The 24,855-nt window shown below is 40.1% G+C and overlaps 2 protein-coding genes across 5 annotated transcripts in view; both read left to right on the top strand.

The window, feature by feature from the left end:
- Positions 1-944: 944 nt before the first annotated feature.
- Positions 945-17,794, top strand: CCP110 (centriolar coiled-coil protein 110). 4 transcript variants are annotated; one of them, XM_074552789.1, is made up of 15 exons: positions 945-1,077; positions 1,887-2,043; positions 2,998-3,126; positions 4,064-5,708; positions 6,363-6,484; positions 6,623-6,806; positions 7,469-7,605; positions 7,944-8,060; positions 8,323-8,424; positions 8,705-8,821; positions 8,970-9,049; positions 9,735-9,797; positions 10,712-10,771; positions 11,345-11,427; positions 15,496-17,794. In XM_074552789.1, exons 2-15 carry the CDS (start codon positions 1,897-1,899, stop codon positions 15,546-15,548), a joined length of 3,039 nt encoding a protein of 1,012 aa, XP_074408890.1. In that variant the 5' UTR covers positions 945-1,077; positions 1,887-1,896; the 3' UTR covers positions 15,549-17,794. The 4 variants fall into 4 exon arrangements, with proteins under 4 accessions (XP_074408890.1, XP_074408889.1, XP_026649636.2 ...); XM_074552788.1 differs by having other exon boundaries at positions 959-1,077; positions 1,892-2,043; XM_026793835.2 differs by lacking the exon at positions 945-1,077 and adding an exon at positions 1,093-1,350.
- The window catches only part of VPS35L (VPS35 endosomal protein sorting factor like), a 42,057-nt gene continuing 34,992 nt past the window's right edge, over positions 17,791-24,855 (top strand). Inside the window, exons 1-7 of the mRNA XM_074552790.1 lie at positions 17,791-17,904; positions 19,770-19,869; positions 20,704-20,871; positions 21,172-21,294; positions 21,651-21,675; positions 22,669-22,745; positions 23,331-23,459. Coding sequence (XP_074408891.1) covers positions 17,888-17,904; positions 19,770-19,869; positions 20,704-20,871; positions 21,172-21,294; positions 21,651-21,675; positions 22,669-22,745; positions 23,331-23,459 — 639 coding nt within the window. The 5' untranslated portion in view covers positions 17,791-17,887. The remainder of the gene's footprint in view (positions 17,905-19,769; positions 19,870-20,703; positions 20,872-21,171; positions 21,295-21,650; positions 21,676-22,668; positions 22,746-23,330; positions 23,460-24,855) is intronic.

Below are 24,855 nucleotides of genomic sequence, written 5' to 3'. Positions count from 1 at the left end.
TGACCAACTAGAGGTAGAACAGGCATGAGGCCATCTTCTGAACGGTTGTTTTTATTTCCTTTTTTTTTTCAAAAATTTTTTTCTAATTGCTGAGATGAATATTGGTCACATAGTGTGGTAGCTGGTTCTGAGCATCTCAGATACTGTCAGTGGTTTTATGTTTCTGCCAGGTGTAGCTGAAGAAAAACCAGAGATATGTATATGCAGATGCACAACAAATAATGGACTGTCTAATTAGATGTCTAACATATTTAAAAAACCTTTTGATAAACTTCATCATTTGTTAAGATTAAAGATGAAATTTAAAAAAATAAAGCCCCTCAATGATCACTGAAGAGGTAACAGATGACAAACTTGTTTTTTGAAACAAGAACGACAGCTTTAACAGCTCTAAATGCTGGGAATTAGATGCTTCCATATATTTAAATTAATTATGCCTGGGCCAAGTGCTGGCAAACAAGTGTGGATTTTCCTTCCACCTGACCTGCCTGACAGGTGAGTGTTACCTGTTGCTGGGCTGGCTGGACCGGCAGCTGGCTGCCACCCGGGCGGGAGGGATAGGATGTCAGTGGTGGTGCCCTCCTGGATGCTGTGCTGGTGGGTGCTGTAACAGAGATGGGAACAGGTGCGCACGTTTATCTCTTATCGCAGCGTGCTCGCTGAATCTGATCCCTGCGGCGGCACATTTGTGCTCCTGACTGCACAAGGACTGCACAGCCGTGTGATATGTAATGGGATGAAGCAGGACAGATTTCACCCGTGCTAAGAGGGGAACGTGTCTGGGAGAGCTAAGGGTGGAAATGGATGCAAATCGGAGCTCTATGGCGGGATGGCGCTCCATCCGCTCTCATCTGGCTGAGCTGGGGCTGCCTGGGCACGGCAGAGCTGTCCCGGGCCGTGTCCGGGGCTGTGACGGGCCGCCCCGGGACTCTGTCCGTCGGTGCGGGCGGCGGGGGCGGAGCGGGCGGAGCGGCGCGGGGCGGAGCGCGGCGCGGGGCGCGCTGGGGCCCGTAGTGCGGCGGCCCGGCCGTTCGGCGGCGGTTACCGGGGAGCCGCTGCCAGCCCGGCCCCGCGCAGGTACCGAGCCGTTGGACGGGTCCGGGCCCGGGGGGGAGCGCCGGGGCCCCGGGGAGGCGATGCAGCGGCCCCGGCCCGGGGCGGGCTCGGAGCCCCGCAGGGATCGGGCAGGGATCGGCCGGAGCGCCGTGCCAGGGAACAAAGCGTTGTCAGGCCTTGCCCGGCGCTGCAGGGCTCGCTCCGGTGGGGACGGGCAGTGACAGATATTTCACGTATTTGGCCGCTTTTAAGGAGACATGGCTGCAATTGATTTATTTCTTTCTTTTTTGCGGTGTAAGTATTGGCGTCTGTTCATACAGGGATGTAGCGAGACGGAGGCTCACGGGAGTGAAACACAAATTCCTCTCAGCCCCCTAAAAATGTAAAGGCTTTTTAAAAAAAAAAAATTAAATTTTTTAAATTTATTTTTTAAAAATCCAATTGGGCTGCCGTTTTGTATGCTCTGGGTTTTGGGGTTTTTTAAACAGTTAATAGGAACTGTCTCGTGGAAGATTTCAAAGCTTTAGTCTTTGATGAAAATTATCCATAGCAGGTACAGTTTTGTAAATCCTGATTATCTCAATGCTTGCTTTCTTCTCTGTGTGCTCGTGATCATCCTTTTTGCTCATATATGCAGATTCTCCTTTCACAGGGGAAAATAACGAAGAGTTTTGCAGGCTTTGGTAGTGATAAGAGGAAGAGAAACTTAATTCAGTCTTCTAGTGTAAAATTTGCTTCCCAAAACATAGTGACACAGAATTAGTGGTGATGTTGTTTTTCCTTCAATGTCTTGGAAGTACATGGAAGAGTAATGTTATTATTCTTTGCAGTTTAGATAACATGAAGATGGAGGACTATGAAATATTCTGTAGGAAGCATCTTTCCAGAATCCAAGAAGAGGCAATAAAAGGAAAACCTTCTTTGACTGTTCAGAACAAAAATGTCTCCCTCATTCAATTCTATGGAGTTCCTGTGCTTTCCCCTCTGGTAAGGCCCTTTTTAAATTCCTTTTCCTCCCTGGTGTGCTAACTGTGCTGTTGGCACTGGCTTTGATGTGCACATGGAATGATTCTACTGAAGATGTCTGTGTGAGCTGTCATCTGACCTGCTGCTTAGTGTTTCCTAAGCATTCCTAGCCTTAATCTTACAAAAGAAGGGGTTAAATATACTTTTTTCCCCCTCACACTGACTACATTTCTTTTAATTTTTTTAGAAGTTATCTTCCTGAAGGGAGCACAAATGCTGATTGTTTTCAATAATGTTACTGCTGGGCTTCATGTAAAATCATATTGACATTTCAAATATTGAACATGTGAGTTATTTTAATGGTGTAAAAATGTAAATAAGAAATGCCAAGATAGTTAAAAAGCTTTTAATGAATTTTTTTTGCATATGTTTGCATCTTCCTGTAATGTATTCCACAGGCTCATCAATTATGTTAAGTCATTCTGTGCTAATGCAAACAGAGCTAAGCTGAAGATTGTTGGTAGTTCCTGCAATACTGCAGCTGACTTCCTTGTTTCAGTATGGGAAGAAAGGGGAGAGAGTCTCTTACAACATCCAAAAATCATGATACAGATATAAATTGAGATATATTGTCACATTCTTCATTTACAAATGCATGGATGTTGTAACGGTTTTAGAAAAAAATCTCTGAATCCTATGTCAGATTGATACTGTAGCATGTAATGGTCATGGAAAATTTTATAAATGTCTTTTAAATTCGTGTCCATTTGCATGTGTGCCAAGAAGGCATTTTGTACACCTTCCCTTACAAAATTGATTGAGAAGCTGGCATTTAACGTGTGCGCAAAATTTCAGTGTTTTCTGTTCTTCTAATTATTTTGTTCTGTTGTTTTTCTTTTGAATTTATTTCTGTAATTCTGTATTGAAATTTGCATTTAGTGATATAAACTATGTTTCTTACACTCTGTTTTGCAGCTCAGCCTTGAAGAGAAAAAGAAAATACAGCAGTATAAGGAGAAAGCACTGGAGCTAGAGAGCAGGAAACGGGAGTCCCGGAAAAAAGCTTTACTGAGTCGTGTTCAGGAGATTGTAGAAAATGTCCAGGTACTGTTAGTCCTAAGCTTCTCATAGATTTACAGCAAATCACTGCTTAGAGACGTTTTAAGAAAGTATTGGGGTTTAAGTATTCCCCAGTATAAATATGAAATGAATAGCAGCTAACTCTCCAGAACCAGCATTTGCTAATATTTGATGCTGATATTGATCATTTACTGAGACTCATTGTAGTGCATGGCCTTGCTTTTCACTGCTTCTTTTGCTATATGCAGGAGAGCTCTCTGCTTCTTTTGTGAGTGTTGGAAACAACTAGAATGTTAAAACAAGTGAACAACTCCTGTGTGTTAGAGCTGCTTTATTTGCAAGCTTATATCTTAATCATAAAATAATCTATATGCAACTTTATGATTACAGAATTAAAATTACTTTCACAACAACTTGAAATTCTGTTGTGTGCTTTAAAATTTTACTGTAGCTTTTTTCTTTGCTTCAATGATGAATTTAGTAGAGGTTTAGGTTTAAAAGACTACTGTATGTATCTAATCAAGAAGTTACTGCATGTCTTTGGAACAGCTGTAATACAGCCTTTAGTTTAAACTGTTGCTTAAACAGTTAATACTGAGTTTGTAGAGTTACCAAGGTGGCAAGCAACACTTTATAGTTTGCATTGTTTACTGAGTGTGTGTGACAACAGGGAGCTGGCTTGGGGTTTGACCAGCAGACCAGGAAAGTATGTTCAATACAAAAATAATGTAAATTTGTTTGGTTTTTTTTCCAATATGTCCTTTTGATAACTGAGACACAGCTCATAGGATAACTGTAGTGTGAAAATCCTTTTAAACAAATGCTGGCTGGAAGTAACATGTAATTCTCACTTAAATGAAGTTAGTTTTTAAATATTTTTAAGTTCAAGTGAAGTTTGCAGGAATCTGAGATACTGAGATTTCATTGAAAATCTGTCATTTTTTAAAATTTTAATTTGCAGATAAAGAAAGGATATAGCATGAGTGGTGTGAACACATCAAAGGCTGAGAATTCTTGCCCTGGTTTGGATTCAAAGGCTTTGACTGACTTCACAGTTCCATCAGATATCATCAGTTCAGCATGTACTCCTGAAAGGCAGTGTTCCATGAACCGGGAAAAGACATCAGGACTTAGACCATCAGGTACTGCAGGGCAAATGGCATCAATTGGGACAGAAGTAGTTAAAGCAGAAGAAAAAGTTTCTTCAAAGCCAGGTGAGAGTCGCTTCTTGGAAGATGCGCCGTGTCCGAGGGCTGCATCTCCTGACAAGGTGTGTAACAAGGTCCCATCTCATGCTCTGCAGAAGCAGGAGGGACGAGTGGGGTCACCATCAGATGAGGATGTCCAAGATCCATGTGTAATGAGTCTTCAGAACCTGATAAAGAAGTCTAGGGAGTACATAGAGAAAGAGCAGAGCAAGCGTACCTCCAAAGGCAATTCAAAGAGGAGTACGAGTGAAAGCCATTCAGATAAAGAAAATGATGGTGTTAAAACAACTGACTCTGTCAAAGAGAGGGCAAAGCTTACAGGCAGAAGTTGCACTGCCCAGACACTTGATAAACCCAGTCTTAATAAATCAAATACCCTTCTCCACTGTGCCTCTACTCATACAAATAACACAAGTATGTCCACTTTATCCAGTTTTTCTAAAGTAGACATACCTATGAGAGTTGGAACACCCCCTTTGGTGGATTCAGATTCAGATGAGGAATTGAAAAAGAATTCTGGGTTTGAGCGTGACAGTAGCATTGTCAGGAGCCTCACAGGCTCTTATGCCAAATTGCCAAGCCCAGAGCCAAGCATGAGCCCTAAGATGCACCGACGGCGCCCCAGACCTTTATCCATGGGACACATCATTATAAACAACCCTGTGAATGCTTATGAGCTAAGTCCTAAAGGTAAGGGTAGAACAATGGATTTAATCATGCAAGATATTGCAGATAAAAACAATGTGTCTGAATCGGTGCCAAAGTTCATGGTGGATTTTGCTGCAGTGTGCCCTGGCAGGGTTCCAGGTGTCAGCAGGAATGCTTTAGGGCCCTGTGATGGGCTGGGGGCTGGCAAAGCAAAGCGCCATTCCTTCGGGCTCTTTGAGAGCAGAGGAGCAGTGGCGGCTATGCTGGAAGGACAGGTGGTGATGGACACCAGAGGGCCATACAAAGTAGAGAGCAGTCCTAGCTTGGCACCTTCAAAAGTGAAGGAGCCCTTTGCCATCAGTCAGTCTGCAGTGACACAGAAGATCCTGGCTGTGAATGAAATGAAAGCAGCTGCTTTGGCAGAAACCACGAAATGTAATTCTCCAGTGGAACTCAATAAATCTTACGACGTGGAAAATCCATCTCCACTACTACTGCAGAGCAAGAATGTGCGACAGCAGCTGGATAATACTCCAAATGTTTCCTCAGCAAATGAGCAGTTCCCAGAAAATTATGAAAAGGTAAAACGTAGACTTGATTTGGATGCTGACAACTGCCAAAAAGAAAACAGTTCCTGTGTTCTCAGAGTTGGAATGGAAGAACAAGAGAAGCAGTGGTTGCAAGAACAGAAATATCCCGTGGGATCAGTTTACATCACCAAGAATGCAGTCCTTGAAAATATGACAAAAGGTAAAAGATTTCCTGTGCTTGAGGGTTACTTCTCAGTTTATAAATCTTTTAGAAAAACCTCAGTGATCATTAGTCATTGGTGTTTCTTTCCCAAAGCCTCATTTCTCTAATTTAATTTGACTTCACAAATACTGATTTCCCATTTCAGTCTTAGAGCTGGAATTTAGTTTTACTAAGACAATAGTTTTATGCCATGAGGTCTAAATAAGACTACTAAAAGAAAAGATAGCCCATGTAAATAAAAAGAAAGCCATATAGATATTTTCTTCAAATTCAAGACTGTGTTATGTCTGCATGTGTCTCTACTAAATGAGGCTGAAGTGGCATAAATAACATTAATTCACTCCAGCAAATATAACGGTTCTTAGAGCTGTATTTTCCATGTCCCTATTTTAATATAGGCTTTTGGTGTTAATGTTCCATCCACAAGTTTAGTTCACAAATATGCACGGGCAAATATTTTGAAGGACTAGTGACTGATGGGGTTCTGTGCAATATACAATGGGAACTTGATATCAAGGAAACCTGATATCAAAGAGATCTTTTTTACTTTTTACTGATGAGGCAAATTTCCTCTGATAAAGGATGAATGTCTCTGGCAAAGATCATATAGAGGGTGTTTAGTATTTGATTCTTTGTTATGTATTTTCTCAGAAAGTATTTTAAAAGCTAACGAGCTGACCTTTGAAGAAGTGAAAAAGAGACTTGAAGAACAGCATGCACAACAACTGTCAATTCTGATAGCTGAACAAGAGAGAGAACAGGAGGAATTGAAGGTAAGGTCAATAGGAAAAATTCCAAGCAAAGGTTTTGTGTTGTCTGAAGTTTGTCAGGAAGCAATTGGGTTTGAATGGATATTCTTTTGCTTTGCAGAGTTAGAAAAATAGTGTCATGGTTCAATCTTCCTTTTGTAGGAACTGGAAGAGAAGAAGAGAAATTCAAAAGGAGAGAAGGTTACTACAACAGAAATAGAAATTTCGAAAGTGAATATTAACAGCAGGATGGAGTTGGAGTGGAGGAAAAAAAGTGAAGGTGGCTTGCTGGAAAGTGTGCAGTCTCAGCTGGAGACAGTCCATAACACAAACTCCACCAGCATTGGTAAAACTGGAAGGGAAGAATATAGATTAAGTGTTGTGGTCTAATGTGTTCTACAGTGCTTGACTGCACCAGCTGTCCCACTGTGTGGATGAGCGCAGTGTTCCTGCCCTAGGGCTGCTCACGATACACAGAAGGCTGCTGCCCTCAGCAAAGGCTGTTGCATCTTTGTGTCACTGGCATTTAGCACAGGTTCAGCCATCCTTGAACAGTTCCATGTACTGTGTTTGTTATGTTACTGTTTTAGGGCACATCCAAGGAAAACAAGCTAAGAATAGCCTCCTTTGATCAAGGATGAGGATGTGGATTTGCATCATGTCCCAGAAGGATTATCCTCCTGCCATGTAGCTGCACAGCACTGGCCCAGGTGGTCACATTTGTGTAGGAGGTTTTGAGGGGCTCTGCCAGGGGCTCCTAGCTGCAAGGCAGTACAGCTATAGCTGATGGAACACCTCTCACCTGTTCCAGAACGTTGTGAAATGTTTTGTTCTGTCTTTTGTTTAGCAAATTTTGCATGGAAATTGATCAGAAATATTTAACTTGCTTCTTGCCTGTAATTGACCTTGCAGACAAAGCTGTGACCCTTGAGCTGAGTGTATCCACAGACACAGGCATCACTTTGGGCACAAGTGTGTGTTGAACTGTGTGTTCTGCTTTCTGTGCAGGTTTTGCTCATACAACACCCAACACCTTTTCTTCAACAAGTGAAGCTTCATTCTATCTCTGGGGACCCTCAGGTAGTGGAGTTATAAAGACCTCAGTATGCAGGCCAAGTAATAGGATCAAAACTAGGTGGATTCCGGTAAGGGAAAAGACAGATTTATTTTTATCTTAAAAGGCCCTAGTTTTTTGTTTTGTTTTTTTTTTTTTTTGGTAAGGCACTGGTGGCAGAAAATTTTAGTATCTGTTCAACTTTGATTGCATAAGAGAACTGTGTAGGTTATTTTTCTTATTCATATATGCAAAATAATCATATAGCAGAATATTGCTTCTGCTAAATTATGGTGGGTACTTTGAGCCCAGTCAAAGCTTTATCAACAGCTTTTTTCTTACTTGGAAACTAAGGTCACTTGATGGATGTTATTTGATAAATAATTCATAATTCTTGCTTATTTATAAAAAGTTTTGATTTTTTTAAAGGTTTTCAATCCAGAGATACAGATGAAGTTTGACAAGATCACAGCAGTGGCAAAGGGATTTCTCACTCGTAGACTCCTGCAGACAGAAAAACTGAAACATCTTAAGCAAACTGTAAAAGTAAGATCAGCTTTTTTTTTTTGTAATAGGCAGCTTCCTCTCCTGTTTGTTTTTGTTCCTGCCTTCCCTTGACAGATGAAATCCTGCATTTGCTGCTCTCGGAAGATATTGGGCTGCACATGAACACGTTTGAGTGTTGCATTGCTTAGTGTCACAAAGTGCAAGGCAAACAGAAAGTCTGTTTGCTGTGTGTACTGTTAGGAATTGTTTTGTTATGAAAAGCTATGCCTGGTGCTTACTCTTATTTTCCCATCTTTCCCAGGATACTCTGGAGTTCCTAAAAAATTTCCAGTCTGAAGCCCCATTGAGAAGAGGAACTGTGTCAGCACAAGATGCATCCCTTCACGAAAGAGTAATGGCTCAGGTGACACAATTGAAACCTTTTTTTGGTCTTTCCTAGCTATTCTGCTTTTGTAACATAAATACATGAAACCTTTAGAGTGGCTTTGTGTGGTGTAAAACATTTAAAGAAGAGAAGATTCCATTTTTTTTTGCTTGACACAAAATGATTTGATTTCAAAAAACGGTTTTCAAAATTAATAAGTGTTTTGTTTAGATTGAAAGCAAAAAGAGCTTGATCTTCAAAACCATGGGCATGTAAACTTGATTGAATATTTACTGAACATTTCAATGTTTCTTTCCAGCTGCGGGCTGCTCTGTATGACATCCATGACATCTTTTTCACCATGGGCGCGTCGGAGAGAATGAACATCCTGCGGCACGATCGCGAAGTCCGGAAAGAGAAGATGCTCAGGCAAATGGTGTGTTATCTCCCAGGAATGTAGGACTTCAAGCACTGAGCCATTTTCCTTTTAAGAGATTCTTCCTCACCATCTACAATGTTTCTTAAATCTAAATTTTTAATTAGGCTTTTGTAGGTAACTTTTTTTTGTATCCTCTTATTTTTAGGATAAAGTAAAGAGCCCAAGAGAGCGAATGACACTTTCAACAGCCACACAGAAATCTCTGGACAGGAAAAAGTTCATGAAGTATGTGCAGCTCTCCCTTGGCTGGGGAGGGTTGGTGGAAGGGGTGCAAGAGGAGTAGGAGGCATAGGAAATAGTGAGGAGGAGTTTATGGAATAACAGTTTCTTTGCAAGCTGACATCTCTGCTAGGAAGAATGAGTAAAAAGCTTTCCAGGTTTATGGTGTCTTGCTAATTGTATTTTGCTCGTACTTCTAAGAGTCTTCCTGTTTGTAAGGAAAATAATGTTCTAAGTTTTGCATTTACACTATAATGCAGTGGTGGATGCTTAGTTTGTGGTTGATTTTGCAAACTGTAAAAAGTGCCCTAAGTGATTTTATCTATCTTAAGTGCTTAGCAATAAAGAAACTTAATAGAGTATCTCTGGCAGGGTTTTTTTGGGGAATGGTAGCAGGCATTATCTTGGAACATGATGGACACTTGTTACACTTGCTTCTGAGTAAAGTAATCATCTGTAGGACTGCTCTGGGAATGTAGTGTAGCTCTGTTGTGACAGGTCATACTTGGCAATGAAAAAACTCCTTTGAGATATATCTGCAAACTTCTCTTTTCCCTGTTGCTGTTTGTCAAATACATGGAGAGTCACATGTAGTGCAGTTCCTCTTGCAGGCTGTCTCTGAGTGTTTCTGTTCAGGGCCTGGGTGGTGATTTGCTAACTGAAATGTGTTTCAATACTTTTGTTTCTCTAGGGCTTCAGAAATGGGAATGCCAAGTAAAAAAATAATCATAAAACAAAAAACTCCTCAAAATCGGTAGGTAATGGTTACTTGTATTAAAATGCTTTTAAGAATCTATCTTAAAATAGTGTGATCTGTACTGTTGGTTTGCCATCGATCAGCTCAATTCCTGCTACTATTGTCATGAAAATTAATGAAATCTGACTTACCATGGCCTGAGAAAAGGGTTTATTAGCTCATTATGAGTTAGGAAAATATGTTTTCTTCAGAGTAATTTCTAAAATTTTGTCTTCAGAAGTTATTTATTTATAGCTTTAAATCTTGGTGCTCAGGTTTAAGGTTTTTCTCTGAGATGCACTATTAAACTTCAGTTTGGCACTGCTACTTTTCCTAATGCCCTTTACTTTGCAGTGGAATTATGGATAATGTTTATCTTTAGAAAGCTGTCAGAAAAGTAGTGGCTTTTTAATGTGAGGAAGATTTTGTTCCTTGGCTGTGTGATTGTTTGCTCAGATCACAGAAGTTACAGTGTTCAGTACATGTTGTTCAGGCAGATAACTGCTGCTCTCTGATGAGGCCTGTCTGCACGTTGATCTCATATTAAAAATCAGATACCTGGCATCCCTTAAAACCAGTTTTTATCCCAAAAGCTTTGAAGACATGCTGTCTACTCACACAGTTCAGCCTTCAAGCATTACTGCAAGCAATTCAGCCCTTTTTCCTGTGTGTTCTCATCAATGACTGGGAACCCAAGGCACTGCTGAGGGACATCTGTTTGTGTGCTTTTTTGTTTCTTACTTTTAAATAGTGGAAGTAGTAATCCTATTCTGGAATTTCAATTCCAGCCACTTTGCCTATGTGTCATTTGCATTACAAAACCTGTTAGCCTTTCTGAAATTTGTTATGTGAAAGATGCATAATTTGGTATTTCTTGAGAGGCTTTTATTTTAAAAGGGAAAAGGCACTAATAAAAGTTTGTGTTTTAACAGCATACTTCAACCAAACCAAGGACAGAATGCTCCAGTTCACAGACTGCTTTGCAGACAAGGGTAAGAGCACAGCATGGTTCTAGCCTAAAGATGAAACTAAATGCAAAGTGCAAGAACAGTGATTGATGAATAATGTTTACACATAACATACACATAACAGTACAACTTTTGTTCAGAGTAAAAATAATTACTTGTCTCAGTATTTTGAGAGAGTGGTGAAGCTTTGTTTTACCTTTTACTGCAGGAAAATATTTATTGTTGTCATCCTCTTGTGTATTGTCTTCATTTACACTGTTCCAACATTTCTATTTGTAACATTCATTCCATGAAGCTTTGCTTCCACTTAATGAAATATTGTATTTTTATATGTAGACTGTAATGCCATGGTATCTAAACTAAATCAGTTTCTTCAATAGAGTTTTTCAATCTATTCATGGGGAGATGTTCTCCTACTTAATGTATCTATGTAAGCCACAATAATATCAGTAGGAACTGCACCGGTGCTCAGGAAGAGTCTGTGGGACATTGTAAAAATGTTTTCATGCCAAACACATTTTGATAGTATCTATATTTTTGTATACAGCCTTTCAGCTTTATTGCAAGTGACTTATTAACTGTTTTATATTTAATTAGAACCTCTAAGGCCACAGTGAATGGGGTTGAGCAAAATAGAAGGAAGGCTGCAGGGAGCAGAGTGCCTAACAAGGCTGTTTCAGGTGTGTAGAAAATTGGTGCTTGGATCTCATAGTAAATAAGTTACTAGTATCTAGACAAAGTAAATTGGCCATATATTGTTTTCCTTTCCTTGTGCACCTGCTTTGCTCTGCCTTAAGTCTAACCTATCTCTCAAACAAACCTTGCTGGTAACTGAACCATCCACTCTGAGATTCTATAGACATAGTATATAGAATGTGCTGCACAGCTCATTTGCTTTCACTCACCAGATGCCCAGTCATAAACAAGATTGCCAGATATATTCACTGGAACTGTTGAGAAATTGCTAGTAGTCAAAATGGACTTGGATTAGAATCTTCATGTCATTTGATTCTTAGTTCTGCACACACACCTTCAGCATGGAGCATAATCAAAGGACAGGAAGGACAGTTTCAGACTCCTCAGAAGGTGTTCACTTATCATACAGTCCTAAAATTATATATATATATTCCTGTAGCATCTTACAGCATGTTTAAGTCTTTATAACCCAAGTTTAAAAGAGGAGCATTTCTGTGCTACCATACAGAGATTACTGATTGGTTACCTTTTATATAAAAGGTTTGATAGTAGTACTGAACCTCTAATAAATCACTATGAATGGTCTTGCACAATTTCTATTTTTTTCATTAGATTTTAAATTTCTTAAGTGATAAACCTAGATTTATCAAAAGGTAAAGGGGTTGATAGGTTTTAAAATTATCTAAGATCTGAATTACACTTTGTTCTCAAAGGAGAGTTCCACAAGTCAAGTATAAAATTGGGAATTTTGGGGCTTAATAAGGGAATTGTTTAATATAGTAGGATTTCAACTGTTTTCCATAATGTTTTTAAGTAATCTGAATGTGTAAGGATCAAACCTTTCCTATAAGGGAAATGCTTATTTAGTGCTGCCCCAGAGCAATGCTGGCAGGGAGTGTGTGTGAGTTTGAAGGCAGTGTGTTTTACACTGGTTAAATGGGATGTTTTTCCAGATGCTGCTTTGTGAAGTCAAAAGAAGGATGTACAGTGAGGCATAAACTCAGATAGCATTGCAGTGTCAGAGGGGGAGATAAAAGGCAGGTGATGAGATCACAACAGAGTGTGTTCATTTATTTTTCCGTACTTAGTTCTCCTGTCATCACCAAAGTAGTGCAAGGCAGTTGTTTGGTTGGACTCAGTGACTCTACAGAAAAATTAGCAAAGATAATAAATAATCTTCCTGAAATATAAAGCAGAAAAAGTACATAATACAATTTTAGCAACCAGAGGTAGCCATTAAGGCAAGTGTTCATCTGCAGGTTTGCTATTGACTAGTAAAGGAGCATGCTGAAGAACAGGGACAACAAAGCAATCAAAACCTCTGCCAGTTAGAGTATTACAGAGGTTGTAAATAGTAGTTGTGTTAGGGTGGTGTCAGCGTCAGGTCTGGCACTGATTCCAGGTCTGGGTCCCACCCCAAACCCCTGTAATTCCCACTGAGCTCATAGTGAAACCACAGTGGTGTTTACATTGTGTCTGGCACCACACATCCAGTTAAACATTTAACACTCTGCTGTGTTGGCAGCGTGTGCTGCTCTGCTAAGGAAATCCCTGGGTTTATCTTAATTACCTTAATTAATTATCTTAATTAAATATATCTTAATTATTGTCATAATTACCACAGTTGTGACAGGTCATACTTGGCAATGAAAAAACTCCTTTGGGGTATATCTCCAAACTTCTCTTTGCCTTGTTGCTGTTTGTCAAATATCTGGAGAGTCACTGAATGCTTTCTGCAGTGGCCTTCTTGGAACTTGAGGCAGGTGTGGCTCACCAGTTCTGTGCTGGTTGGTTCTGGCTGCTCAGTGTAACCTCACAGAGAGCGTGGACATCACCCACGTTCCTGTGGTGCAATACCAGCACCTCTGTGTGCTCCTTCAGAAACAGGTTAGACTTCTTGCACTGAATGAATAGAAATGCATTCTGAAGTTATTACATGGGCATGAAAGAAACAATCTGCATGATTTTGCAATAATGAAAGAACTTAATTTAAATATATTTAAATAGAGTATGGTTTCCCTTATATATGGCTGAAATGTGAATAGTGAAAAGTCTGGCAGTATGTTAAATAGGGTGTTGATTTAATTTCTTTTCTTCATTCATTCCTGACTGCCAATTAAATTTAGCTTATTAGACGGCTAAAAAAGGAAGGAGGGCTAGTAAGATACAGTTATTATAAATACATTCAACTGCAATATGATACAAACCCTCAGAAGAAAATAACATACTTGTCCAATGTTTTTTCTTTTGTTCTCTTGGTTGTTGTTTTAAACTCTATACGCAAAGTGCTTTGCAACTTTAATACCACTCAGACTGATTGTTTTTTGTTTAGGAATCAAGTGGCAATCCTAAACTTAGTTTTTGTTGGTTTTTACTCTTTCAATCCAAACTTCTGTGCTTAAGAGAAAAGTACAGACCCATAAATCAGTAAATTTTTTTTAAAGTTCAATTAGTTTAAATCAGGCTGAGATGTTCCATCAGTAGCTTGCAAAGGGGGCCAGGCAGGGCATTTAATGAGGTCTGATTGTGTTAGAAGGGGGTTGAGATCAGGTTGCTCCTCCAACAAGGCCTGTTCATCTCCTCTGCCCAGTTCCCTTTCCTGTTGGAAGGAAATAGAGGCAGGAGGGACACAGAGTGTCTGGGTGCTGGCAGCTCTTGGCCAGGCCAAGGGCACAGCCTGCCCCTGTGAGGTGTGTTGGCTTCAGGAAGCCTCAGACCTGCTGTGTGTGAGTGGCAGGTCTGTCCTTTGTCCCAGCAGAGGCCTCATGTGATTGTCCCTTGTTTTCAGAACTGTCACTGTTTTTATTCAAATTGCCTTCTGCAATTCCTTAGTCCAGATTGCTGGGGGAATTTTGCACACTCATGTGCTATTACTGTAATATCCTGTTCCTTGTGGGACATTTTTCTATAACTTGGAGGACGCTTGAGGTGAGTCAGGGAGTAGTGTTAATCACTAGAAAGGCTGTGTCTGTCAGCCTGGTTGTCTGTCCTGTGAGATCCCAGGTGATGTGAAGAGCACAGCACTGGGGAGGGCAGGGCCAGTGAGAATTCCTTCTGTGTCCTGGGAGCCTATGGAGATGGGAGGGCTCTGGGCATTCCCAAAGCTGCTTTGGCCTGTGCTGGTCATAGCCCTGGGACACCTGTAAGTAACCACTGCAGCTCTGACCAGGAGTAACCAAAGAGCCCAGAAAGGACTTGGCACTTCCTTTGTCACCTTCATTTACTGCCTGTAGTCATTTCTCTTCCATGGCTGTCTTCCATTCCCACTGCTCTGCACCCTGTGACATGGTTTTCACTGCTTTGGGAAATGTTTGCTCACACTGCTGCACTTTCTGGATAACTGCTTGAACCCAAAGAATGCTGAGTTGTGCTACTTCTTAGCAGCCTGCAGTGCTGAACCCTCATTCCTGGAAGATACTTGTGCTATGCATAGTATAATATGGATTTTTTTAATATGTGTATGTATATACTTGTTCCCTCTGAAAATACTTGTTTGTTTATTTACTATTTTTTACTTAAGCATCCTTCCTTTTATAAGGGCTCTGCTTGATGATTTTCATACTGCACCTCTAATTCTGGTTGTCTTATTCACATATGGGAGCCTACAGCTGTCTCTTGTTTTAATTAATCTGACAAAGGAGTTATGTTAAGTATTCAGCTTGTATGATATTTTTTAATTTATATTTTTTTAAAGTAATACATGGCATAGTTAAACTTAACCAAGATAGATGAAATGGCTGATTATGCAATAGTTCTTTTAAAAATTTGTAAATTGTGGTTGTAGTTGTTTTAGAATAGCAGAAAAGAAGATAGAATATTTATCAAGTAAGGCAATACTATAAAATGTCACTACTTTTAAACCTATAGGTAGTTTTCATAAGGCTTTTGGGATGTATCATTATGAAAACTGTAATTTAAAAAGTAGTCACTGAATGCATAATACTGCTTTAAAAAAATAGTCCTGATTTTTTTCAGCTATTTTTGTTGGATAATCCTGTTTCAAAAACCATTACTATTAATTGTAATATGGTAACGTTTCTACTTATTTTTAGGAGCATATGCAGGAAGAACCCAAAGAAAGAAGCCAAATGTTGTGATAATTTAAGAAGACAACATTCACTGGGATAAAATGGCTGTGTTTTAATGATGGCTTTGTCAGCACAGATTTTTAATATTGCATCTTCTTTACATAGATGTATATTTAGACATCATAAACCTACTTTGTCATTTTCAGATGACACATAACACAATCATATTGAAGCTGCTTTGAAGCTCTCATGCTTGTGGGAAAATGGCATGTTAGAACCTGTGTACAGACTAGTATTAATATATAAAAGATTCATAATCTTGTTTATTTAAAGACTAGCATGGGGCAACATGAAGGTAATTTGTGACTTTTTCACACTTTCTAATTCTAGTGTCTTACGTATGATTTTTGCATTACTTAAACTGCAATTTCTGTGTGTGAGTGCCACCATAAGTAAATCATGGGTATATATTTAGTTTCATACTATAAAGTTAAAGCAGCTAAATATGAAGAGAAACCCCAAACTTAATTTAAACAAAAGTGATCTTTCAAGTCAGTGAATTTGCCAGTACCTGTTCTGAATGTACTTTCTGTAGGAATGAGATTGGCTCAATTTCAGTACTAAAGGCCTTGTACCAAATGTTTTGCATTTCTGCTGAGCTGGACAGATGTGGTCCAAATTCACTGTTGGGCTGATGGACAAACTTTCACTGACCAAACCAAAAATGTGCACTTATGTGTGGTAGATCAAACCACTCTACTGCAAGGGCCCTGGGTTTTTATTGCCCTGCTGTCTACTGCATTTTGTTATGGAAATAACATCTGTCCAACAGGGAGATGTGTATGTTCTACAAAAACTGCAGAAGGTAAAATTTTAACTGTTTTACCATTTCAAACTTAAATAGTTATTTCAGTCTGCAATAGTAATTCAGATACGTTACATTTAATTGATGACAGTGGCAGTTTTTCTGAGCAGTTTATCTTCTCTGCTGTGTGATCTAGCAGGTCCTTGTACTGAAGTAATGATTTCTGCAGGTGGGGAATCCCCACCGAATCCCAACACTTTCATATTTATGAATATCTAACATTAAAAGATCGTGGTCTTATTCTACCTTAGTCTTCCAACTGATGGATATTATCCATCAGCTTGAGGGGAGCATCATTCTCCACCTTCTTTTAATGAACTTGAGACATGATATTAACAAAGTTCTAGAGAGAAAAAGCTCAGCTGTATAATCTTTGCAGTAGAGAACTGACTGCCAGAATGTAAATTAGACTGTATTTTGTCACTTTCCCAATGTCAATACAATACAACACACTAAACTTTGGAGGCTTTGTAGTGTGTTGGCATGAATGTAAGAGAAGAAAGACTAACTGAAAATTTGATTGTGGTAAATAGCATGAAAGAGGAACATTAATAATAGGATGAGGGCAGTTATTTAATGGGCAGTGATGAGTGGATTGGCACCAGCCTGTGGCTTTTATCTGCCACCAAGTCTGTCCTCTGCAGCTGGTGATGCTGTTCAGAACAGCTGTGTTATACCAGGCACTAAGTTACCCAAATTGCATGCTTGCAAAATGGCACAAACACTGCCCCAGCACCTTGAAGAATGACACTGCTGGGTTTGTTTGAAATCCTGGGGCCAGGGGCTCTCCTGATGGTGAAAATAGAACAGTTTAAGCAGTGGAAGTCCTGCCTCCTTCATACTAATGCTGTGGTGCTTTAAAATCCCAGCTGTAGTATGGAAAATGCCCAAGGCAAGTTTCCTGCTCACCCGGTGGGCAGCAAAGCTGTGTTTTAGTTCCCAGCTTTCCTTAGGAGTGGAAAACACCTTGGGAGAAAGAATTTACAGTGACAAGAGTAACCTGTGTCACAGAAGGTGCTGTTGATATGGCAGCACTAAAGATTGATGCTTTTAATGGATGTTTGATGTGCTGTATTTATTATTAGCATAGGCAATATGTTGATGCACAGATAGGTTTAGTGTGTTAGTAGAAATGAATGTTTCCCTTCTCTTAGGGTTTCACATCTAAACCTCTTGTTCTTCAAGCATGTTTCCAGTGTGTAATAAAGCATTATAGCACAAGGGTCTTTTTTCCTTTTTTTTTTTTTTTAACTTTCATGAGGCCTTTATCTTGGCAAGTGCCAGAATTTGGTTTTGTACTTGCTGTTTTGTATTTATACATATTTATCTTTTTATTTTGTGTGGAATTGTGATACCATTGCAGAAGTCTATTTATTTTTGTACTTTGTTTTACTTTCACCAGTCTCGCTTTTTACTTGACGCGTTCTGCACAATAAACTCTAAATCTTTAACAACAAATGTGTCTCTGTGCTCTTTGCTCGGCCCCCTCAGGCGTTTCCCGCGCTCGGGGCGGGGCTGCGGCGGAAGGCGCTGTCATGTGACCGGCGCAAGATGGCCGCGTTCCCCTGGTGAGGCTCCGGGAGCCGCCTGTGCCCCGCGGGGCGGGCTCGGGGGGCTGCGGGTTCCTCACGGCTGGGTCAGGGCTGCCGTCATGCTCGGCGACCCTCGCAGCCGGGGGGCTAAGGCGGGGGCGGCCACGGCTGTGCCGGAGGGGAAAGTGCGGGGCCTGTCCGCCCGCGGGGTGGGGGCAGTTCGGCCTGAGGGGACCGGGACCCCCCCGCAGGGGTGGGGGTGCAGCCCTGAGGGGAGCATCCGGGGCGCTGCGTGCCGTGGCTCCGCTGCCGTGGGACCCCAGCCCGGTGCTGCCGTGGGAGCCCAGCCCGGCGCTGCAGGCTGACACACCCTTGGGTACAGATCACATTCAGAGACCCTGGCATTACACTGAGCTGGGCCGGCGGCACAGCCCTGCTGAGTGACGGAGCCGCAGCTGTGAGCTGACGGCCGCTGGCCTCCCGTTAATCCCCCTACAATAAGCAGCAGTTCCCCGAACCCCAGGGTGTTGTTACGGAGCGGGGCAGGAGCGCACCGGCCGCCGCCCCCGGGCGGGGTCACCGCGGGCCCGCTGCCTGCCTGCCCCGCAGCGCTGGGGGAGCTGAAGGGCTCCTGCTGGGTATTTACCCATAGCAGCACATCTAGCCGCTGTTATCGTTCACAGGCTCTTTAGGGATACACAGGTGCAGAGTGCTGGCGATTGCGGTGGTGCTCATATGTGGGAAAGGTTGAAATTCACTGTTAAAAGAGCAGCTGCAGCAGGGGTGTAATCATGCAGAGCATGAAACCCCAGCTTGGGCAGAGTCTTATTTTTATTTCCTCTCAAAAGTTGGCTGCACTGCTGTAGCCAGGAAATGCTTGATCTCCTTTCCCTAGAAAGTAAGCAGAACATAATGCCAGAGCAAACTTGATCTTGTCTTCTGTATTAACTCTGTTACAAGCTGTCTTATCACTTGAATAGCCACATTGTAAAAAATGTGCTTTTTAAAGACTTGTTGGCAGGGTTTGCAGCTCTTGTTCACTCCCATGTGTGTATTATTACCATGTGCACTCGCCCAGTGGGCTTACACTGAGTGGAATGCAGTTGATTTTGGCCTGGGGCTGCTGAGAGGGCTCTCAGCAGTTAAAGAAATGTTAAAATTGTGTAGCCAGAAAGAGTTTGAAGATTTTCCACCCAGATGCTGATTAACCCGTGATGCAATGAGGAAGAAGAGTCATTGAACAATGGGACAATAGCAAAAAGAAAAGGAACTAGAGATCAAGAAAACAAACAAGCATGTGGATTTCACTGGACTCTTTCTCTTGCTCTGCTCTATCTCATTAGATGTCAAAAGTTTTTCCTTGGAGTTGCACAATTGTAAATTTTCTAATTTGTAATTCATTATTAAGGAAACTTGGACATGGTGTTGTAGAAGAGCTGGCTGCTAAGTGCTGCTGAAAATCTTCCAAATGAGTTATAGCTTTGAGTAGGAATGAAATTGTTGGAATTGTTTGGAAGTTTGGATTAATTCTAGTGGGAAAGATGTGTGTTGTGTGAGGGAAGTGCTGTTTGCCTTTGTTAGGAGTCTGATGAAAGAATTTTTTGTGTATCCCCTGATTTTCCTCATTCAGCTGAGAATGTGCTATAAACATTCTCAGGATCTTGAATGAAACAGAAAAGAACAATTAGCAGCTCTGTGTCTCAAAGACTAAAAGAGTACAACTAAAAAATTAAAATTTCTCCAGTTTTAGTTGTATGTTATCTCAGTAGAGAGAAATTTGGATCTTTGTTTATTTTTCAGTATGCTTTTTTTGTAAATAAGCATAGATGTAGATATGCTTCTCTATTAGTGTGTGTTATTTATATCCATCTATACTTTCCCTTCACTCTTTATTTTTTAAGGCATGCAAGATCAAGGAACTATGTATCAGAATCTGAAGTGTGCAAGCTGGAATCTGTACCCTTGGATTTTGGTGATTACCATCCACTGAAGCCCATTACAGTGAGTTTGTTTGTGCTTTTGGAAAATGAATCTGAATTCAGACTGATTGTGTTCCTCTTTTTACATCTGTTCCTTTAAAGCTAAAAGGCTTTGGGGTTGGTGGTGGTACTTGTGAAGTTGCTTTCTGTGTTAGTGGCCTGTTTTAGAGGCATCAAGGTTTATTCTGTTTGCCCTTCACAGAAGTTTTCTGGTGCTGTTGTGTCAGAAACAGTCTCCTGACAAATGCAGCACCTCCAGCTTGTAGGTTTTCTTGGTTGCATTAAATGCTGAATAATGGCTAAATTGAAAATCAAATTGTTGCATTACAAATGGCCTGCATAATTGCTTGATGTAAGGTTTGGTTTTGGGTTAGCTTCCAGTCAGCTGTGTACTTTAAAACATTTATAATTTCTTTGATGTGTAAGAGGCTTTTAAAGATGTACAGAAAAAAAACAGCTTCAAAGAGATGAGTTATCCACTAATGAATGATAAATGGGCAGCAGCTTCTGCTCAGGAAGGTCAGTAGGGAGAGAAGATGTTGGCCTGAGGTATGGATTTGATGTTCCAGGCTTGAGTGTTGTACAGGAAAAGTAAAGATGAAATTAAATAGCGAGGAAGAGTTGGGAGGACAGGGACAAACCTAATAAAATAGAGGAGGGGTACTAGAAAGATATTCACAGTGGTTGTTCTTACAATTTTGTAGACCTAGAATTGAAAGGAAAAAAAAAAGCAGTGGAAATTCTTCTGAAGAATGTCTGCCTCCACATTCAGGGAAAAGGGGAGAAAGAAAAAGAATGAAAGAAAAATGAGGCAAGAGAAAGCCTTTTGGTTTAACAGTTCTGGCTTTTTCTTTAGGTTACTGAATCCAAGACAAAGAAGATGAACAGGAAGGGCAGCACCTCTTCTACCTCGTCCTCTTCCTCCAGTTCCGTGATGGACCCTCTGAGCAGCGTGCTGGATGGCACCGATCCCTTGTCACTGTTTGCAGCAGCTGCAGATCCTGGGGCTGCTGCTCCCCCCACGGTAACTCTGAGGGCTGCCAGCTCTACTAAGGAAAACCAAAACCATAAAGCCAACCCTGGATAAAATGTGTTGTCTCACCAGTGAAGAGCTTAATATAGGAAATATATCATATTAATAGAATATTCTTTTTCATTTACATACTTTTATCTGGTTTATGTTGACATATTTATTTAAATATGGATTTTTAAAAATATTGTAAATTTTGAAAGGATCAGCTAGCACTTGCAACATTAAGTTGACCTTTATCAGCCTTCTCTTCTTTTTCTGTATTTAACTTTTGCACTTGTACTGCTGTAACAGGAAGGTGCACGAAGGAAACGGGACAAAGACGAGAGCTCAGCAGTGGGGAGTGACTTTGAGCCATGGTCAAGCAAACGTGGTGAAATCCTTGCTAGATACACAACAACAGAGAAGCTTTCTATTGTAAGTGGTGGCTGCCACAGTTGTTTTTATTTGTGCTAGACCTTTAATGGATTTTGGATATTGCTATTTTATAATTCTTTCATGGCTAAATACTGGTCCTCTAAATTTCAGTTTTCATGTTGTAGAAAACTGAATCATAAGCTCTCATTTTTAAAGATTGTTTTAGAGCTGAGTCCAAGTCTACTGATATTTAGAAGCCATCACGTTGTCTTTTTGTAACCATGCAAATAAGTTCTAGTTTTGCATCTACTTCTAAATGATTAGAGGGTTGATTAGCAGTGTAATTACCCGGTGCATTCTTGGAATGCTAGTGAGTCCATGTTTTCTAACACTCTGCTTTTTCTGCTTCCTCACAGAATCTGTACATGGGGTCTGAAAAAGGTGAGCACTTTCTTTGCCAGTAACAGAGGTTGCCTGAGGCAGGGTGCAGTGACAGCTTTGTGGTCAAGAACAGTTGAAATGTGTTTTCCTGCCTCCTCCATTCTGACATCATGGTCCTTGCTTTTTTATGGATGTCTGGATGTTTATTCAAAATAGTTATTGGAAGCAAGCCACCTGACCATCTTGTCATTTATTCCTATGGGCTGATGAATTTGTGATTATTTCACTGCACTGCCTTCCACTTAACAGCTTGAAACTTTCTTCCATTTAAACTGAGCAGTGATGTTTTGAGGATTTTGTTTATCAACTCTTCTGCTAGCTGGAAGCAAAGCAAGCAAGTCCTTTGGGAACTTGTTCAGTTATTCTCTTTACATGAAAGTGAAGTGGTTTCAGCTGTGTGCTGGGTGTTTAAAAAAGAACCAGATGTTAAATATTTTATCATGTTTTCTAGCAAAGAGAATCTGGGCTAGGTAATCATAGCATAGTAAATCAGGATTTTTCTGTATGAATAAACATGCAGCATTTCAGCATCTGCAAAAATAAAAACACTTTTTTGCAATGAGAATGGTCAAACACTGAAATTGGATGTTCAGGCAGAGTGTGACATCTATATCCTTAGATATTGTTAAATTGACTGGATACAACCCTGTACAACTGTTACAACTTCAGAATTGGACCTGCTTTGAGGAGGAGAGTTGGACACAGGCCTCCATAGACCTTTTCCATCCTTAATTATCCTATGGTTCTATCTGGTGATTCTTTTCTTATGGGTAAAACTTGCAGAAAAATCCACTTCTGCTTATTCATTGTCCCTGTTCACTGTGAATGCACTGTAGGTGTGTTTAGATGTGTGTCTGCAGGAATAGTCACTAAAGGAATCAAACCACCTCTCTTCTGTCTGACTGGTCCATGTCAGGCTCCTTCAGGTTTGTTTCTCTTTAGAAGTCCCAGTGTTTAAATTTTAAAGAAACTTAAATCTGTCATTCTTTGCAGGAAAAACCACCACTACTGGTTCAGCAGTCTCTGAAAAAGTGAGGACAAGGTTAGAAGAGCTGGATGATCTGGAAGAGGTGAGAAAGTTTTCTGATGAAATTACAGCATCATTATAACAGTGAAAAGAATTTGTGAAATAAAAATCTTATGTGAAACCTCTAAAAAGGTCCTGATTCTGCAAGTGCACTATTTAGATGAGTATGTACTTTCTGTGGGAATTCTCTAGTGATTTTAATCCTTATTGTTACAGGATTTGGGCAGAATCATATTTTTCTATCACTAGAAATTGTGATTTGAAAATTCACCTGATCTGTTGTTGTTGATTTACCTTCTTACTGCTGTAAAACTTTGTGGAGCCCCATAGTCTTAACATCTGATTTTTCTGGTTGCTGCTGTTGCAGAAGCTGCAAATGCCTACCTGAGTTTAATTTAAATTACAATTATGAGCTTGATAGAAATACTGAGTACTGAAGTTATTTCTCAAGCTGCAGTATTTTACTGTGCAAGGGTGAGATGTTTCATAACCTACTTTGCTAAGACCTGAAGGGAAATTGTAATAAATTTCGTAGGATTCTCCTCCACAACATGATTTGATTCTATAATAACAGCACTGTCCTTCCTTCCCTCCTGCTCTTACTAAGAGGGTTTGTGTTTCCTGCCAGGGATCGCAGAAGGAGCTGTTGAATTTGACTCAGCAGGATTACATGAACAGAATTGAAGAGCTGAACCAGTCTCTAAAGGATGCATGGTCCTCTGATCAGAAAGTAAAAGCTCTGAAAATAGTCATCCAGGTCAGTTTTATGGTTTTGTTCTATGCAGAACCAGTGAGTTTGGTGACATGACTTGTCCAGTTTCCTTCTTGGGAAAAGAAGCCTTTCTATTTTTCTATTTTTTCTATTATTTTCAATTTTCTTTTGTTTTCCTCTGAAACACATTTCTTCTAGAGTTTTATGACTTCTGACAGTAGTTGGATTTTCAGCTTTGTTGTTACAGATTGGTTTTGACTAGGTTCTGTGGGTGGGAATTCTCAATGAATCACCAAATGACAGATGTGGAAATGTTACCTGCTTGAGGGTAGTTAGAACAAATACCATGTAGTGATGATCAGCTCTTTGTAGGACATGTAATTTCCTTCCCGCCCTCTTCCCCTTCAGCCCCCTACAAATAATACCAGAATGGCTTTTTGAACATCAGCATTTTACCCATCCAAACTTAGCAAGGAAATTAAATAAAGGGATTTAGGACCTTAGCAAGCTACCAAAAACAGTTCCAGATTTTTTAAATTGTGTGTATGGGGTTTGTTTTTGTTTGTTTGTTTGAGAACTTGTCCATGATCTTCCTTTGGGTCATTTGGGGTGATGTGCTTTGAGGAGGGCATAGGGAAATAGGACAGTTAAATGCTCTTTTGTTTGGCTTGGCCTTTAAAAAAGGCCAGAGGCAGAGTGCAGCAGAGGATAGATGAGATAATGACATCCTTAAAAGCTGTAAAACTGATGTAATGCTCATAGTCATCCAGTGGGGTTATATAAAGTCAGGATTTTTTTGGTCATTCTGGATTCTCTTGTGAAAACTGCTTGAAGTAATTTCAGCTTAAATTGTGGTAAAGACAAAAAAGGAAATGAAACATTAATGAAGTGAGATCAAACAATTATATGTGACCTAGGGTGACTAATGTACTATTGTAATACTATGAAATCAGCACTATTATTGTTATTTAAAAAAAATCCATATATAGGATTGTGAAGTGTGACTGTGGTCTTTGGATGAGAAGAAAAGCAGCAGGGATGTACTGTACTTACAGTGCTTTGTGTGAAATAGTGATATATATATATGTATATATATATATGTGTATATATATATATGTATATATATATATATGTATATATATATATATAATGTGTGTGATAATGCAGTGATAATCTGTGCATTGATACTTTCATATGTTCTTTTGCAACTGGTTCACAAACTATTCTGAAATAATACAGTTTCTAACATGGGATCCAGTGCTTCCTTTTAGGAGAGTGGTACCAAAGCTGAATGTGTTTACTCTGCTGAAATGTTGTTCACTTTGCACTTAATGCTGCAGATGCTCATCACTGATTGAAAGACTGATAAGAATGAAATAGGTACTTGTGTAATTAATGAATTTAAATTTTTCATGAGGGATAGCAGTTCTGTAGTTATAAA

Source organism: Zonotrichia albicollis, chromosome 16, assembly GCF_047830755.1.
Source record: "Zonotrichia albicollis isolate bZonAlb1 chromosome 16, bZonAlb1.hap1, whole genome shotgun sequence".
NCBI lineage: Eukaryota > Metazoa > Chordata > Aves > Passeriformes > Passerellidae > Zonotrichia > Zonotrichia albicollis.
Note: the sequence above shows the minus strand (reverse complement) of the source record. Positions and strands in the feature narration are given on the sequence as shown.

Coding starts and splice junctions, on each gene's coding strand:
- CCP110 (XM_074552789.1), top strand. CDS start 1,897: ATGAAGATGGAGGACTATGAAATATTCTGTAGGAAGCATCTTTCCAGA. Junction 8,061..8,322: donor ATCTTAAGCAAACTGTAAAA/GTAAGATCAGCT, acceptor CATCTTTCCCAG/GATACTCTGGAGTTCCTAAA. Junction 9,798..10,711: donor CAAAAAACTCCTCAAAATCG/GTAGGTAATGGT, acceptor GTGTTTTAACAG/CATACTTCAACCAAACCAAG.